General features: G+C 51.9%; 1 protein-coding gene across 11 annotated transcripts in view; it reads left to right on the top strand.

Annotated features, from left to right (window-relative positions):
• ANKS1A (ankyrin repeat and sterile alpha motif domain containing 1A) overlaps positions 1-14979 on the top strand; it is a 172741-nt gene that overhangs the window by 125024 nt on the left and 32738 nt on the right. For all 11 annotated transcript variants that reach the window (XM_074332831.2, XM_074332833.2, XM_074332834.2 and 8 more), the window contains one exon: positions 12230-12296. In XM_074332831.2, the coding sequence (XP_074188932.2) occupies positions 12230-12296 (67 nt within the window). The remainder of the gene's footprint in view (positions 1-12229; positions 12297-14979) is intronic.

The raw sequence follows: 14979 nt of genomic DNA, 5'->3' as shown, positions 1-14979 counted from the left end.
CACTGCCTGAGAAAACGGACATGCTGTGTGATTGCAGCCTGCAAGGCTTCCTTGCCAGCACGCCCGAGTGCACGTCCACGGGGGCTCCTGGGGCAGCCGGCCTTCACTGAGAATGGCCTGAAAAGGCTTTGTCCTTCCTGGTTGTCCAGCGTGAAGTTTAGCCCCTTATAGGGAATGGAGTTTCTCAGGAGTCCCAGAGGACGTGCCCTCGCCCTGCCAGCCTGACGAGGTACCAGGGCTTGTTGCCCTCCTTACCAGGGCCGTGTCTTGAGGGGCTGGGTCCTTTTCGTGGCCTCCACGTCCTCACCCTTGACCCTGAGCTCTGGCCCCAGAACCTATAGGGTTACTTCAGGGACGTCAGCTGGGAGCCCGTGTGGTTAGGAACACTGACGTGGATGGCAGACTCTAAAGAAAGACAAGAGGAGGACAGCGTGTAATTCAGGCTGGTGGCCTCAGAGGAACAGGGAAGCCAGCCGCGATCCAGGAAAGGCATGGCGTGTTGGGGCTTCCATGTTCTGTTCGCTAAACTGGGTGGTGGGCTTGCAGGTGGGTCATTTGTTACTGTTGTTGAAATCATAATATTATAAACTAGACTCTTGGGAATTTAAGAAAAATTTCACATTTTTAAAGAGGAAAGAATGCACTTCCTGTGACTGAGGTCAGCCCCAGGCTGATAAAAAGGCTGTTGACACAGGAACTTAACAGTGAGGCAGTAAGGATGCAGGTGGAGAAACTTACGTGGAGCGATGCTGCCGCTTTCCCCTCTCATTTCCTCCTGGGGAAGAATCTCAGATCCAAGAAAGATTTCTGTCCTACACAGATTCCTCCCTAAGAGTCAGTTAAGGTGTAACCACGCTAAAAGCTCTGTGTTCCTCTGCAGGGTATTGACTAAGCCCAGTGCTCAGTGCCTGCCGGGGCACCTGTGGGAAACACAGGAGGAGCCCAAGGGGCGTGGTGTGCGTATGTCAGGGCCAGGACCCATCCCTGGACCACATTTATGTGAGTGTGTTGCGTTAGTGTGGTACAGCCAGGCCCCCTCTGCCACAAGGATTCTGAAACAGAAACCTTAGGTGCAGCCAGTCCAGAGGGTGCTGGCAGGGCACTCGTGCTTATTGCACGCTTGCTGTGTGCTCGACACTGTACCTGTGTTACCGCATTTAGTACCCATACCAGACTGCAAAGCAAGGTGTTAGCACCCCAGTTTGCAGACGAGGTTCAGGTAGCTTGTGTGTTTTTATAATGGGAGAAACCAAGGATACAGCCTTGCTCTGACTCTGAAAAATGTTTACATTCCATCACACACTGTGTGTCTTGAGCACAGGTGATTTGAGCTGGTCCTGGAAGGAATTACAGGATGAGGATTTGGGGGTGCAGAGCAGGCAGGGGCCTGCCAGCCTGAGGCTTGGGGTCTCAGGGACAGCAGGAATGTAGGTGGTGGGAACGGTGGGGTAAGTGGTAGGCACCATCATTACGCACTGTTGTCCGGACTCCTGAGCTCGGCTTTCCTACCCAGAAAACAATTATCCTCCATGTGCCTATCATTCCCGTGGAGTAGTTCCACACATCTTACCCTCCGTGATGATATTTGGGGGACATAAGATGCCGTTCTATGATTTTTGTACTCCCTGGTGGGATGGGGGGGCAGGGCACAGACTACTTTGTAGCTCAGGCTCTTTCTGTGGGGTGACCTTGGGTGCCCTTGAACTTCAGAACACATCTATGAGATTTGGAGGACTCCAGCTGCTTTGCTTCTCTGCCCCAGCTGGAGACCTGAGTGGGCTGAGGGCAGTTCCTGTTCAGCCCCTGCCGTGCTCGGTGTGTGGAAGCTGGAAGTTGGCTTGCAAGAGGTGGCCTCTGAGTTGATAGACTAGCAGAGCCCATGACTCGCTAATGCCTTTGGTCTCTAACCAGGGGGTCCCACGGCCCTGGCTGGCTGGTCCCGGATCATGCAGTGACCAATGAAAGCACAAGGCATCTTTCAAACAGGAACCTCAATGAGGAAGAAGGAAGGGCTGAAAGTCACCTGGGATTGTTTACCAGACTTTTTAGGAAAAAGCAAACAGGGGTTCTGTGTCTTTGGGAGTTTAGACTTAATTGATAATGAAAGTAGTTTGAGAATTACTGCCCGAGCAGCTCCTGGTATTGATAACCGATAGCGTCATCAGACACTGCAGCCAGCTCCCCCCAGGGGCTTTCTATGTGGCCAGTGGGACTGGGGGTTCAGGTAATTACAAAATTTTGTTTTGTTGAAGGAGGAAGTCATTTTTAAAAAGAACACAGACATTTTAGTTTAAACTCCAAACAGATAGGTGTGCGACCTTTTTGATGTGGAGCTTAGAGCCTTTCCTCTCTGCATGGACCTGCTGAATCACCGCTCGCTGGCCTCTCTGGCCCATGAGCCACGTCCAGTTTGAGCTCTTAAAAGGCAAAAATTTAGCCACTTGTGATGCAATCTGAGTACAGAATCCTTTTAGAACTTTTTACATTTCTCCAACACTTAATTCAAGGGCACATTTTTTTAATGATCCTGTTGTTAAGTCTCTTCAAAACATCTTCTTGGTTGCCAGGAAACAGCTGTTTTTACGTTTGTTTCATGACTTGTGTGATGTTTAATTAAGTTTTCTATTTTCATCCACAAATACAACCATCTTCAACAGTTTGGGGAAAGATCGTGCCATTTGTTGGTAATCAGAACACTCGGGAGGGTGGAGACAGGAGACCTACGGGCGTGCTCGCGAGCCCTGCCAGCGGCAAACCTGGACCTGAGTGGGTACTGTTTACTGAGGGAGTCGATGGCAGGCAGTTGGCTAACTGGTAGGTCAGTTAAGTAGAAATCACCAACAGCCGTGCCAGGTAGGTGTTGCTCCAGTCTGTCGCAGATGACCCTGCTGAGTCCAGGCTCCGGCTACCAGCAGACCTTTGCTGAGGTGTGGGATGGTGTCAGCCGCCCTCTAGCCCTCGCCTCTCCTCCTGTCCCGGAAGGAGCAGGCCTAGGCTGACATCTCTGTTCCCTCTCCTCCCTTCGCTATTGTCTCCCTCGTGTTTCCCAAGGATCTGCCTTGTAGAAAAGGCGTCAGTCCCCTCACATGAAACGTTTTGTCCTGAATGGAGAAGCAGCCTCCAGCTGAGCGTCCAGGAAGTGAGCTATTGTTCACACAGCATGTTCTAAACATTTTCTGCCAGAAGGAAACCCTTTCCCTCTGGTTTGTCCTTTAAAACAAAAACAAAGGAACCTGGGTTTTGATGAACTTGTTTTTTAGGTAGAATTCTGTTTATTTTGGAACCAGATGAATGTGAGTCATGAGTGCGAACCCTTTCTAATCTCTGTAAACCGAAATGAACGCACGAGTCGGGCAGTTTGCCTGGCATGTGTGGGTTTACAAGGACCGCACATGTTCCTTGGCGTGAGGACGGCTTCCATCTGACCGGGTGGGTGACAGAGTGAGAACGAATCGACTTCTAGACCCAACCTTGTTTTTTCAAGCACTTAATTTAAGAAAGCTCCTTGTGCCTCCGGCCACGGCCCCCAGACCCGGCAGGGACCAAACCCTCCCAGGAATGGGCAGGTGACGTTGCCTGTGGGGAAGGAGAAGCTCTCACCAGCTGTGCTCACTGCAGCAAGAACCTTGTTTTTACTTGTAAGGTGATGTCATTCAGGGAATGAATGAATTACGCGAAGACCCCATGTCTTTTACACAGCGCAGAGCTTGCTCAAACTCGTGTCGTAATAAATGAATCTTACGCGAGTTCCGTCTGGGAGCCCGACGCCGTGCCAGGCAGGACGCCTCGGCCTCGGCTCAGGCGTCCCAGCAGCCCTGTGTGAGCATCTCCATTTTTGCCTCTGAAGAAACTGAGGCTTCAGGAAGAGAGGTAAAGCGATTTGCCCACAACGATGATCCCACGAGTCAGGAATTTTTTTCACCTTCTATAGAAAAGGGAATTGAAAGAGACACGAATGAGTTGGCCAAGCTGCCACAACTAATTAAGTGGCTTTTTAGCTCCAGTTCCTCATCCCGAAGTCCTGTTCTTTCCATCTCTATACACGCCCTTTTCAGCGTTCTCACTCCCGTATATTTGAAATTGTACTGTGAGCTTCAATAGAGGTCTAGATGGTAGGCCCTAAATAAGCTGGACGCCATGGATTAGGTTGTTAATCGGGCACTGGTCACTCATTTCTAGTGCTGTGAGCATGGCCGGTATTTAACTTGTCTGGTGTGGTTTCCTCTTCTTTAAAGTGAGATGAGTCCTAGCTCTCCGCAGGCGGGTTGTGAGGATGAACTGAATCGCCTGGTGGGTACCAGCTGCTTGTCAGTGCGCGGCACCCACTGAGAGAACCTAGCCCTGGGACCACAGCACCCCGAGGCCCCAGTGTGAACACTGCTGATCAGAAGTACTTTCCAAGGAGGAGGCCGTGCTCTGAGCACCTGAATTCGACTTTCAACAGTGATGACCTCCTGAAGTAGCAAAGGGATAACTTAATAAGCTTTGAACACAGCTCACACAGCTTTCCTTTGCTCCGTCAGTGTTCTGAACATGTGTTTGATCTCCTCGTTGTATTGGTTTTGGGCTATAAAGAACACAAACGTATTCGACCAGCCAGATATTCTAACGTGCTGCTTACCCTGCTAAAGAAACTCACTGATGAAAGGATCAGTGTCTCGTTACTGTGAACCAGTTTCCCAGGGTCCACTGGTCCCTGGGCACACTGATGATTGAGTTTTCAAACTGTCAAGACTGGGGTTATCCTGGTTCCAGAATAGAGAAAAGCGTACCCCAACAGAGAAGCTGTGCTGAGAGCCCTTAACCCTGAAAGCTCTGTGACACGGAATAATGAAGTCAGCTTTCCCACATTCCTTGTTCTTCGTTTCCTTTGCCTGGTGGGCATGTCTCTGCTTGTTAGCATGTTGAGCACAGTTCATCACAAGTGATGAAACTCAAACCAGGGTTGAGTTTACAATTTATTCTCTAAGAGTTGATCCTGAGGTTTTGGTTTTCTCAGTATTTTATTCAATGAATACCCGTATATCCACTACCCAGAGCCTAGGCCCTACAATTTGCATTTTGCTGTACTTGCTTTATCTCACATCTCTCCACATTTCGGTACATTCAAAATTCCATATTATTTTTTTATGCATTTCAAAATAACTTGCATATGTCAGTACATTTAATCCTTAAACATTTTTCAATGTATATCATTAACTAGAGTTCAGTATTTGTTTATAGTACTTAGGAGGGGTAAAATTTATCCAGAGTAAAATCCCTAAATCTTAAGTCTACCATTCCTTGAGTTTTGATAAATACATACATTTGTGTGGCCAAAAATTCCTGTCAAGATACATAATGTTATCACCCCTGAAAGTTCCGTCAGGCCCCTTCCCAGTCAACCTTTACCCCTCCCCACCCCCCAGGAACTACCCTTCTGACATTTTCCACCCTGGATTGGTTTTGCCTGTTCTAGAGTTTTATGAAACTGGAATCAATGCAGTATGTGCTCTTTTGTGTAAGGCTTATCTGAACGGTTTTAACGAGTGCTTTAAAATGAAGTTTCGGGACTCTGTCAACTCCGTTTATCCAGCTTCTTCCTGTTTCACAAGTTCAGAGATAATCAGGAGTGGCAAGCTGCAGGAAATCCCAGGGCAGCTGATGGATGCTGGGAGTGTGTTTGTATTCAGTGTATATAATTTTTGTTTTACATCTTAAGTATATGTAATTTGGTGATCAAAATTTCACCTCTGACAGCCCTGATGTACAAGACAGGTGTTTCCCCGCAGAATCTGAGGATTCCCCTGTCGCTGGATGTAGGACCTCTTTCCCTGGCTGCACTGCTGAGGAAATCGATTGTGAGTGGGAGTTGAGGGTGCCTTCTTTGGGCTAGTTCACTCGGTAGCCAGCCTCGCAGTGCGCTGGAGTGAAATGCAGATGGGGAAGAGCAGGACCTCGGGAAGCTTACTTGGATGTTATTGGTGGTGAAGGAGAAACCAGAGAGAGAACCGCAAGGCAGGTTACCCGTGTTATAGGTAACTGTAGCCTTTCTGAGGTCTGTGTGCGGCTTCCTGCACCCCACCCCACCCCCGCGCGCCCCCAGTAAGCCTACTTCTGGATAGAAAGTGGATTGCGCAAATTGGACTGGAACCCAAATACATAATCTTCATTAATCTTTTAGATTCTTGTCCCACTTTTTAAAGCCAGTATTTGGCGCACAACCCTGAGTTCTGTGGCAGGCGGTAATAAAGTTAATTGGAATCTAGGTCTCCCAACTTTTTTTCTTCTTTCAGCAGTTTCTTGGGGCTTGGAGTTAAAGATTGCTGTTCTAGCATGAGAAGGGCATTTGGCAAGTGCTGTTTACAAGTAGGACTCAATCTCTGCCGCGTTGTAGGCCTGGGCGTGAGCATCTCCGGGTCAGTAAGGGGCCTGTTGGTAGGTATGGGGTGTGAGATGCTTTGGGGAGCAAGGCCCAGTATCAGCAACCCAAGAGGTCTGGGAAAGAAAAGGTGGGGAGGGAGAAAGGGAGTGAGAGCCCTCACAGGAGCCATTGGCTGTCCTCACTCCACCAGTCTAGCCTGGGGCGGGCCCACGGCAGGCTTGACAGTAGGACTGAGCTGTGTGGTCTCTCAGTCTCATAGAACAAGCAGGATTGAGAAGGTAGGGTGACAGTGTAGGAAAGGAGATTCAAATGGGGTTAAAACAATTAATATGGTTACAGTCTGAGTGCCCCCTGCAATGAGACAGACGGTGCTGAGACTAACAGCCTGCTCTCTGGAAAAGATGTTCCTCATTGTTAGCGAGCTGCCACGTCTGCTTTAGAAGGACAGCCCGGAGCTGACAGCCCTGAGCCGCTTGGCAGATAGTTATTCATTCCCTGCTGCCTTCTCCCCTCCCCCACGGGCCTGCCTCTGTCTCCTAAAAGCAGTTGACAAGGTTAGAAAATCAGGACAAATAATACTAAGATCCATCTTTGTCTTTCCTGAGGCCTTGTGCAATTCAGCCTGGGGGCAGAGGAGAAAAAAATAACCCCGACCCTGGTCAGTGACCCTTTTTCAAATGTGGACTCAAAGCGCACTCTAGGCTGAGAGCCTGTCTGCTGCTGAGAGGCAGAAGGCGAGAGATGGGAATGAATTCTTATGTGGTTGCTGGGCCTGGAGTGCAGCTGTCAGCAGTCTGTAGGGTTCCCTGCACAGCCTTCTGGGGGACCCAGCTTTGACGTCAGCAGTCACCTGATGGCATGGGCCAGGCATCTGTGAGGCAGGGGGGCTTAAGGCTCTGTGCTCCTGGGGATGGAGAGAGCTGTCCAGGCAAGGCCGGCTGGCCAGAGGGGAGGGTCTGCCACTCGGTCCCCCTCCGCTCCCCCAGCAGGAAGCTTGAGCTCTCCAGGGAGCAGGCTTGGCCTCCCATGGCACTGACCAGCAGTGAGAGCTGTGCCATCCACGGGGAGCTGGGGAGCCGCCCATGGAGTACAGCTTCCATTTCCTCACCTAAAAAATGGGGCACTGTGTTTGCTGGGCAGCGAGTTGAGGCTCTGCAGGATTGTTGAGCGAAGGTGTGGGGTGTGAGGTTGCTGTGCCAGCAACCCAAGGAGTCCGGGAAAAGATAAAAATGAGGAGGGAAGGGGAGTTAGAGAATCCAGGCTGAGTCCAGAAGTGTTGGCTGCCTTTCCCCTCTCGCTGTATTAGCGAGGTGACCAGCTTGGCGTGGACACTTAACAAATGGTAGCTGTTCTTGTTTGTCACCGAGCACCTCCAGCGTGCCAGCTCTGTACAAGGCACCCTGTGGGATCTAAAAGAAACAGTACGAAGCAGGATCTTTACCCTTCATGGTTCGTTAGTGTCCCTGGGACACACCATGAAACAGCTAATCAGGGGAGTAACAGCACAAAGCCGTGTTTCTGGGCAGCTACAGTGTAAGCGTTGGGGGCGGAGGAGGAGACTGGAAGGTGCCTGGCCCTGGGGGACAGGCCCAAGGAGACTGGAGTATGTTTTCCAGCCGGTAGGAGAGTCCTAAGGAGCTGAGAGCTCCCCGGGCAGCAGAAAGTGGGTTGGGAGGGCGTGTCTGAGACCGGCAGCCAACTTCAGTTGCTAGTGAGTCCAGAGACATCGCCCTTCATGTTCTCATTTGCACCAAACGCAGGTGGGGGAAGGCGGGCCCTGTCCCGTCGTCCTCTGTATCAGGCTGTTGACTGGACCGAGTCCTGCTCTCTGCTATTTGGCTGCCACTGGGAGCCCCGAGCATAGCCGCTGCTTCTCACTTGCGCACCTGGAAGGGAGGTTTCCTACGGGCCTCGGAGCCGAGTCATGCCGAGGCTTGCGGTTCTCCTGTGGACCCCCTGTGCCCAGCACACTTCCTGGCACACAGAAGAGCCATCGAAACCTGGGGAAGTGTTTCTTCCCCCTATAGCTGTAGTCCCCGCCCCTCACGCCCAGTAGCCATTGACAAGTGGATGGTGTGATCCGAGCTGCTCCTGGCGGCCAGGTTATGTTGCTGGGGAAGGAGGCCTCTTTACATGCCCGCCGGTGGGCAGCCAGGGTCCTGTGTTCCACACAAGCAGGTGTCAAGTGGCCCAGTGGCAGGTTCTCCCGTGTTCGTTCTGGTGGTGTTTTCTGGCATGTAGGGAATACATTGTATACAGCCCCGAGGGTGGGGGTGGGGGGGGCGGTCAGAATAGAATAATCCTGAATACTTTCTGACAATGGAGTATTTCCAAGCATTTTTTTTTAAATACATGAGTCCATTGTGGTGATGATAACCTTCAGGCCTTACCTTACCAGATGCAAACACAAGTTCTCTAATAGAGTTCATGGGAAGTGTAGGATGAAGGTGTGGCCATTTCCTATCTCCCTCCAAAAATGTCACTGACCCTAAACAGTAGAGAAAGAAGAGAGCTGTGAGCTGTGCTCCTTCTGTTACATTCCACCTGCTTCTTCCCCTGACGGTCCCAAGGTGCAGAATGTTTCTGGGAACACAGCCTAATCAGATGGGTTTTTAAAGCCTAAATGGTTAAATGCCACGAAATTTAGAATCAGATCAGAATGATGTCTGTTTTCTGTGACCGCTCGTATTTGTCTAGACTGAAATGACCAGAATCGCTCTCTGCCAGTGCTGGGCCGTGGTGGGGTGGGGGGTCTGTGCAGGGAGAGACGGTGAGATCCAGCTCCTCCCCTGTCTCCCCACCCAGAGCCACGGGCTGGGCAGGACCACAGCCCCAGACAGCTCTGTGCCGGCAGTGCCAGAGCAAGGACCTGCCACTCTGTCCAAGCGGGACCTCTTTCCTGCCACTTCCCCTCAGCCCTGAGTGTCCACCGAGGCGGGAAGGCGTCCTGGGTTGCAAGCTGTCAATAAATTGCCAAGTGCTCTCAGTTCTTCTGTACACGAGAATCTTCTCAGCTTGACTGGGCTACTACAGTTCACAGAAAACAAAGCATACTTTCTATTTGGGATGAAATAGTTCTGAGAGTGTTCGTCAGCATTTCCCAGCTGGCCTGCAGTCTGCACCTCAGATACCCACCCAAAGGGCCGGGGAAACCTGGGGTTTTCCTGACACTTTGCAGTTGGCACGAGGGTGACTCCTGGGGCAAGGTGTTCACCTGTTCACTCTCATTTTAAAAGGCCTTTTCCTCCCTTCCTTTCTTCCTTTCTCCTATTTACCAAGAGCCAGGCCCAGGGGGTAAAATGGCAAATAAAACATGCTTGATTCCAGCCCTCATGGCGCTTCTCCCACAATCACCCCCTTTGGCCTGGAGGACGGATCCAGAGGCTGAGGACCCACCCCCCGTGTAGCAAACAGTCTCCTCGCCTCGAGTGCCCTACTTTTGTCCTATAAATGTGAAGGTGGAAGGCACGTCAGCAGGTGCCTCCTGCATGCCCAGCTTCGAGGCTCTGGGATCTGACTGGGTGCCCCAGGCCTCGGGACCTGGCCCTGGCCCGGCATTCGGTGCAGCCTGGGGCAGGGAAGCAGCCTGGCCTGGAAGAGGAAAGCTGTCTCCAGATGTCCCTCTGGAAGAAGAGCTGCTCTAGGGGAGTAATGGGACCACTGGGTTGAAGTTACGAAAAGGTTTTAAGTCTGCAAAAAAAAAAAGACAAATGTTACACATCAGTGTTTTCTGCAAATGGGTGAACTGACTGGGAGAGGTAGCAAGGCCTTTAGCAAAATCAGACGGGGCGGGAGTTGGGATTCTGTGACCTGTGAACTCCCTGCCGCTGACTCGAGATTCTGTGCTGGAAGAACTCTCTGGAAAAAACGAGGAATTATCCTACAGATAGACTTGCACGTGTGTACAGAGATGTATAGAACACTAGTCATCGTAGCACCGTTTAAAATGAGAAAAGATTAGAAACCACGCGTGCATATCGGGACGGGTTAGGTAATCGTATAGCCATGCGCTGGATGAGCACATACCTCTCCCAATTAGGGAAAAGGTGTCCCTTATGAACTGTGTAAGAACTCCAAGATGTGATATTAAGTGGAAAATGGAATGCCTCTGTTGGTATGTGGTGGAATACACTCATATTTGATTACACGTGAATAGAGAGCTAGAAGGATACTGGAGAAACTGGTTCTACTGGTTTCCTCCAGAGAGAACTAGGAGACAGGGCTAGGAAGGAGATTTCTCTGAATAACCTATGGTAGCTTCTGAACTGTGAAGTGTGGATGTATTTATTACCTGTCAAAAAGCAAATGTAAGTAAAAAATGTTTTTTAAAACTTCCAAGATCAGTTTTGCTGCAGACGCCGGCAGGGGCGTGGAAAGCAAACAAACCTTGTACTGAGCATGGACCGTGAGCCAGGTCTCCGGCCCGAGGTGGGATGTACATGATGCTTTTGCCCACACAGCTCTTCAGAGGCAGCAGTAGGCAGTGCCACCCTCGTTTTTTGTAGATTTCACACCAAGGCCTTGGAGGGTGAATGCGCTGCTTGTTCCTCTGGGTCACTCCCTTGCTGCACCGCTGCTTCCTCCGGGGGTTTTCCTTAAGGGGGGCAGAGCAGACCTGTGTGGGGCTGCCAGCCAGCCTCCGGGCCATTTACCCCGTCAGCTGTTTTGTTTCCCTTTGCTTTTGCTAAGCACAGGGATGGAGTTGTAGTGCATGCACAGCCCGTCGTTTCTGTGGCTGGAGGAGAACACCCCTGCACTCCTTTCAGGCTGCAAGGGGAGAGGTGGTGCTGCCCGCTGCGCTTCCGCTGGGTGTCAAATGTGCTGTCTGTCTGCCAGCTGCAGGCTGGCTGCAGAGTTGTTTTTCTGATCCTCAGACCCAGGCTCCTTACTTGCACTTAGAGGAAAAGCCTTCCAAGCCCTGGTACAAAAGGTCCTCTTTCCATTTCTTTGGAAAAAGAGCAGCAAATGAGCTCATTATCACTGCAGCCCAGAAAGGAGTGGGAAGGGAAGAAGAGAAGGGGGCCGTCTGCTCACTGCACGATCCTGCCCCTGGTCAGATTTCCTAGGGTGGGAGGCTTGAGTCTGGCTCAGGATGACAGCCCAAGCCAGATGGCTGGGACAGGTCCACACCGGGGCAGTGCTGGAGATGGTGGATGCTTTGAGACCAGCTCTCTGCTGTGGTCGAGAGGAAGGACGAGTGTCTGCGTCCTTCTTATCCCTGAATGCAGAGCTGTCAGGGACTGCTGGCCTCCAGGGAGCAAAGGAGCCTCCGTTCAGGGTTATGTGCCTACCCACCTTGGCTTCCAAGAGGCTCCTGTGTCAGGTGCTCTGCTTATCTCAGCCCTAGAAATCGGCCTCACACCTCCAATGTGGCGTCATACAATATCACTTACCTGTGGAGTGCTTATGGTTTGCCAGGCGCTGCCCTAGCACTTGGGGTGCAACAGGAGACAAAGCTGGCAAACTCTCCTCATGGAATTAAAATTCTGGCATGACCAGTGACACGTGCCAGGTCTGGCCTGCTCTCACACCCTCTACCCAATCTCTACCTGGTCTGGGTGAACTGGGGGGATAGAGTGATACATAAATGCCTTGGAAGAGAGGCTCTTTGGCATTTTCAGCAGCCAAGCCCAGGTCGTTACCCTCTCACTCCCTTCAGAGCATGTCTTCAGACCCTACTGGGCTATGCCCAGAGTGGGCCTTTCTCGGTCTGAGCAGCAGAGTTCTGACACCTTGCCGGTTGTCAGCCTCGGAATCATCTCGAAGAGCCCTGGAGGCCTGCCCCCAGTGCCCTGATGGCAAGCTGGCCATGTTTCACCCAAGCCTGACAGCCTGTCCTTTCTGTTCCTCTTTCTTCCGTTGCAGATTGAGAAAATCATGAGCTCTATCGGAGAAGGGATTGACTTTTCTCAGGAACAGCAGAAGACCTCAGGTATTGTACCAAGCTGTCCTCTTCCCCACAGAACACAGCCCCCTGGTCCTTTCTGGCTCAGGTTTTCCCTTCGACACAGAAAACAGACCCTTACAGGGTGAGCGAGCTCACGTCAGACCACGTCATGCTCGCACAACTGAGAATCTCTTGCATCCAGACGGCCCATCCAGTACTTATTGTTAGAGCCATAGCTCATTTCACATATTGGAAGGGAATGTGTACAGAATTTCAGGCTGCCTATTAAGAAACTGTATGTTTTAAATCAGCAGTTGTTACTCATAATCCTTTTCGTAAATGTAGGCTTTTTCCAGTTGGCTTAAACTGGAGCGCCCCGCGGTGTGGGTCCCCACTACCCCTTCGTGGAAACGTGGCTCTCGTTGCCTAGTCCGTGACAGTGGCAGAGCATGGGCGTGGGCCAGTGGTCCCAGATGGTTAGCCTGCTTCTGGAGGGGCCGGCTTTGCTGCTTCCTCCCTGTGTCCGTTTCTCCACTTTTCCATTTACGTAGTCACTCATCGTTTTCACTTCAGATCACTACTACCTTGGGAATTCTTTTCATATCACAGCCCTAGGGGGCAAGGGCTGCCTCTGTTTCCTTCCTTTGAAACGGAACTAGGGAGGCCATATCTAAGCCCTTTTCCTTGATAATAGAACTGTGGTTGTGTTACTTTCTTAGGTCGGGTAACATTCCGAGCAGCTCTCACACTCCTTCCCCCAAGCAGATCTCCTGCTGCCCCCGCCCAACCGGGTCCCTCCCCCTTAGCGAGGAAACGCCTCTGCACTGAAGGGGTAGAATTCCTTGCTCACTCCGAGCTTCCATCCAGGATTGGCCTGGTAGCCCCAGGTGACACCGCTAGTGCCTCCGTGGGCCTCTGGCCCTGGTAGGAAGTCTGATGGGTGGGGACAGGTGTGCACATCTGGGAGAAAGGACCTGAGGCCATGGGGCTTGTGGACAGAGTATGGGCTCTGGAGCCTCAGTCCTGGGTTCACATCCTAGTTCTAAATCCATGTGTGTCTTGCGCCAGTCACTTAGTCTCCCTGAGCTCCCAGTTCCCTGTCCACACATTTGAATGACAGCACCTCCCTGCTGGGTTTGTGGGGATGAGTACTGTATACTAATACCCGACCTGAAGAGGCACTCAGTAAGCAGTGGCTCTGCTCGTTTTTGTCCATGAAGTCATTACTGACTCGTCGAGGCCTAGAGAAGAGGGTATCTGCTCCCCTGGCTCGTCTCCCAGTCCCGTTTTTCAGGCTGGGTTCCTAGAGCCACCCTCCCTCCAGCAGCCTTGTTTCCCTGGGTTCTAGCAAGCGGGCATCGCTGGGTTTAGTCCGTCTTTGTCAGCCTTGGAGGACAGCAGGGTCTGCCGAGGTGGCTTTTCTGGCTGAGAGTTTGTGGATCTGTTTCCAGGCAGTTGCTTCCTCTCAGGCCACAGGGTCACCCTGTTGTCGTTTTCAGGCTTTACCAAGAGGCAGGTGTTTGTGGGGAACAGACGCCCAGGACTGAGACAGTCATCATGCCATTTTCAAAGCTGTGCTTTGGGCACAGCCAGGAACAGGACCGACACCAGTCAGTTCAGTCGAGGCCACTTTGCTTCCCTGTCTCCCTCGGTGTCAGAGGAACCTAAATCACTTGCGTGTGCTTGAGAGTTTGGGGTCAGAAACAGGCCATTACCTCTTGGCTTTGCTACATCAGGAGCCGTGGCAGCACCTCTGGGAAACACTCTCCTAGGAGAACCCTTCTCCTTGGAGGTGCTGACACGGAGCTCTTTCTTTGCCCTGCTGGTCGCACCCCGAGCCCTTGCCCCCCATGTAACCATGTGAGGGCGAGAGTTGGTCCCACTATCCCCCTAGGTTTCTGGATCCCAACATACAGTCTTGCTTTAGTCATCGTTTAGTGGAACCATTGTCCATACGCTAGCTTAGGAAGTCAAGGGCAGGCACACAAGGGAGGCCGCCTGAGCAGAGGGTACGTGTACCTGTGCTGCCGAGCTCCCACCACTGATCTGCCCCACTGCCAGCTCAGGAACTTGGCCTCTGGCCGATGGGCGGGGGCGGGGCTTCCCCCACAACCTCGGGAGCAGCAGCCGTCAGTCCAGACCAAAGCAGAATCCTTAACTCTTATTTATTTTGAATGGTCAGTATCAGGGGTTCAGCTTGTCCATGGGCTTCCAGATCTAGAAGAGACCTGGGCTCTGAGCTTGCCAGCCTGGTTGGGGAAGCAGCCCTTCCAGCGGCCAGCCCTTACCTAAGTGTGGGATTGCCTGGTGTGACTGGCTTTGCAGACAGTCATGCCTTGAAGGGTGAGACCCTCTGTGGCACTTGAGTCTCAGTCCTGTTTTGGACCATGGGCCCCTGAGCTGCCAGCACTGAAGCTGGTTACCCGAATCCCCAACAGCCATGGTTACAACCATCCCGCTGTCAGGAGTCCAAGAGGGTAAGCCTTCCTCCTGGCCCAGGCCACGAACCTCACCGCTCCGCTTGCTTTTGCTAAAGCCAGTCATTGTAGCTGTTGAGTAGCTGCTCAGTGCCAGCCCCTCCTGGGGCCTGATCTCCCTGCACACAGAGCCCCTGCTTTTTCAGGGCCATCTATAGCCTGTTGGGATGCAGGCGCCCCCCGGCATGTTTAGAGGGTGGCATGGGGTCCCTGGGTGGTTGGCCCTGTACACGTTGCCTTTTTTGTCTCTG

This window comes from Rhinolophus sinicus, chromosome 2 (genome assembly GCF_057876585.1).
Source record: "Rhinolophus sinicus isolate RSI-liver-muscle chromosome 2, RSI-T2T, whole genome shotgun sequence".
NCBI lineage: Eukaryota > Metazoa > Chordata > Mammalia > Chiroptera > Rhinolophidae > Rhinolophus > Rhinolophus sinicus.
Note: the sequence above shows the minus strand (reverse complement) of the source record. Positions and strands in the feature narration are given on the sequence as shown.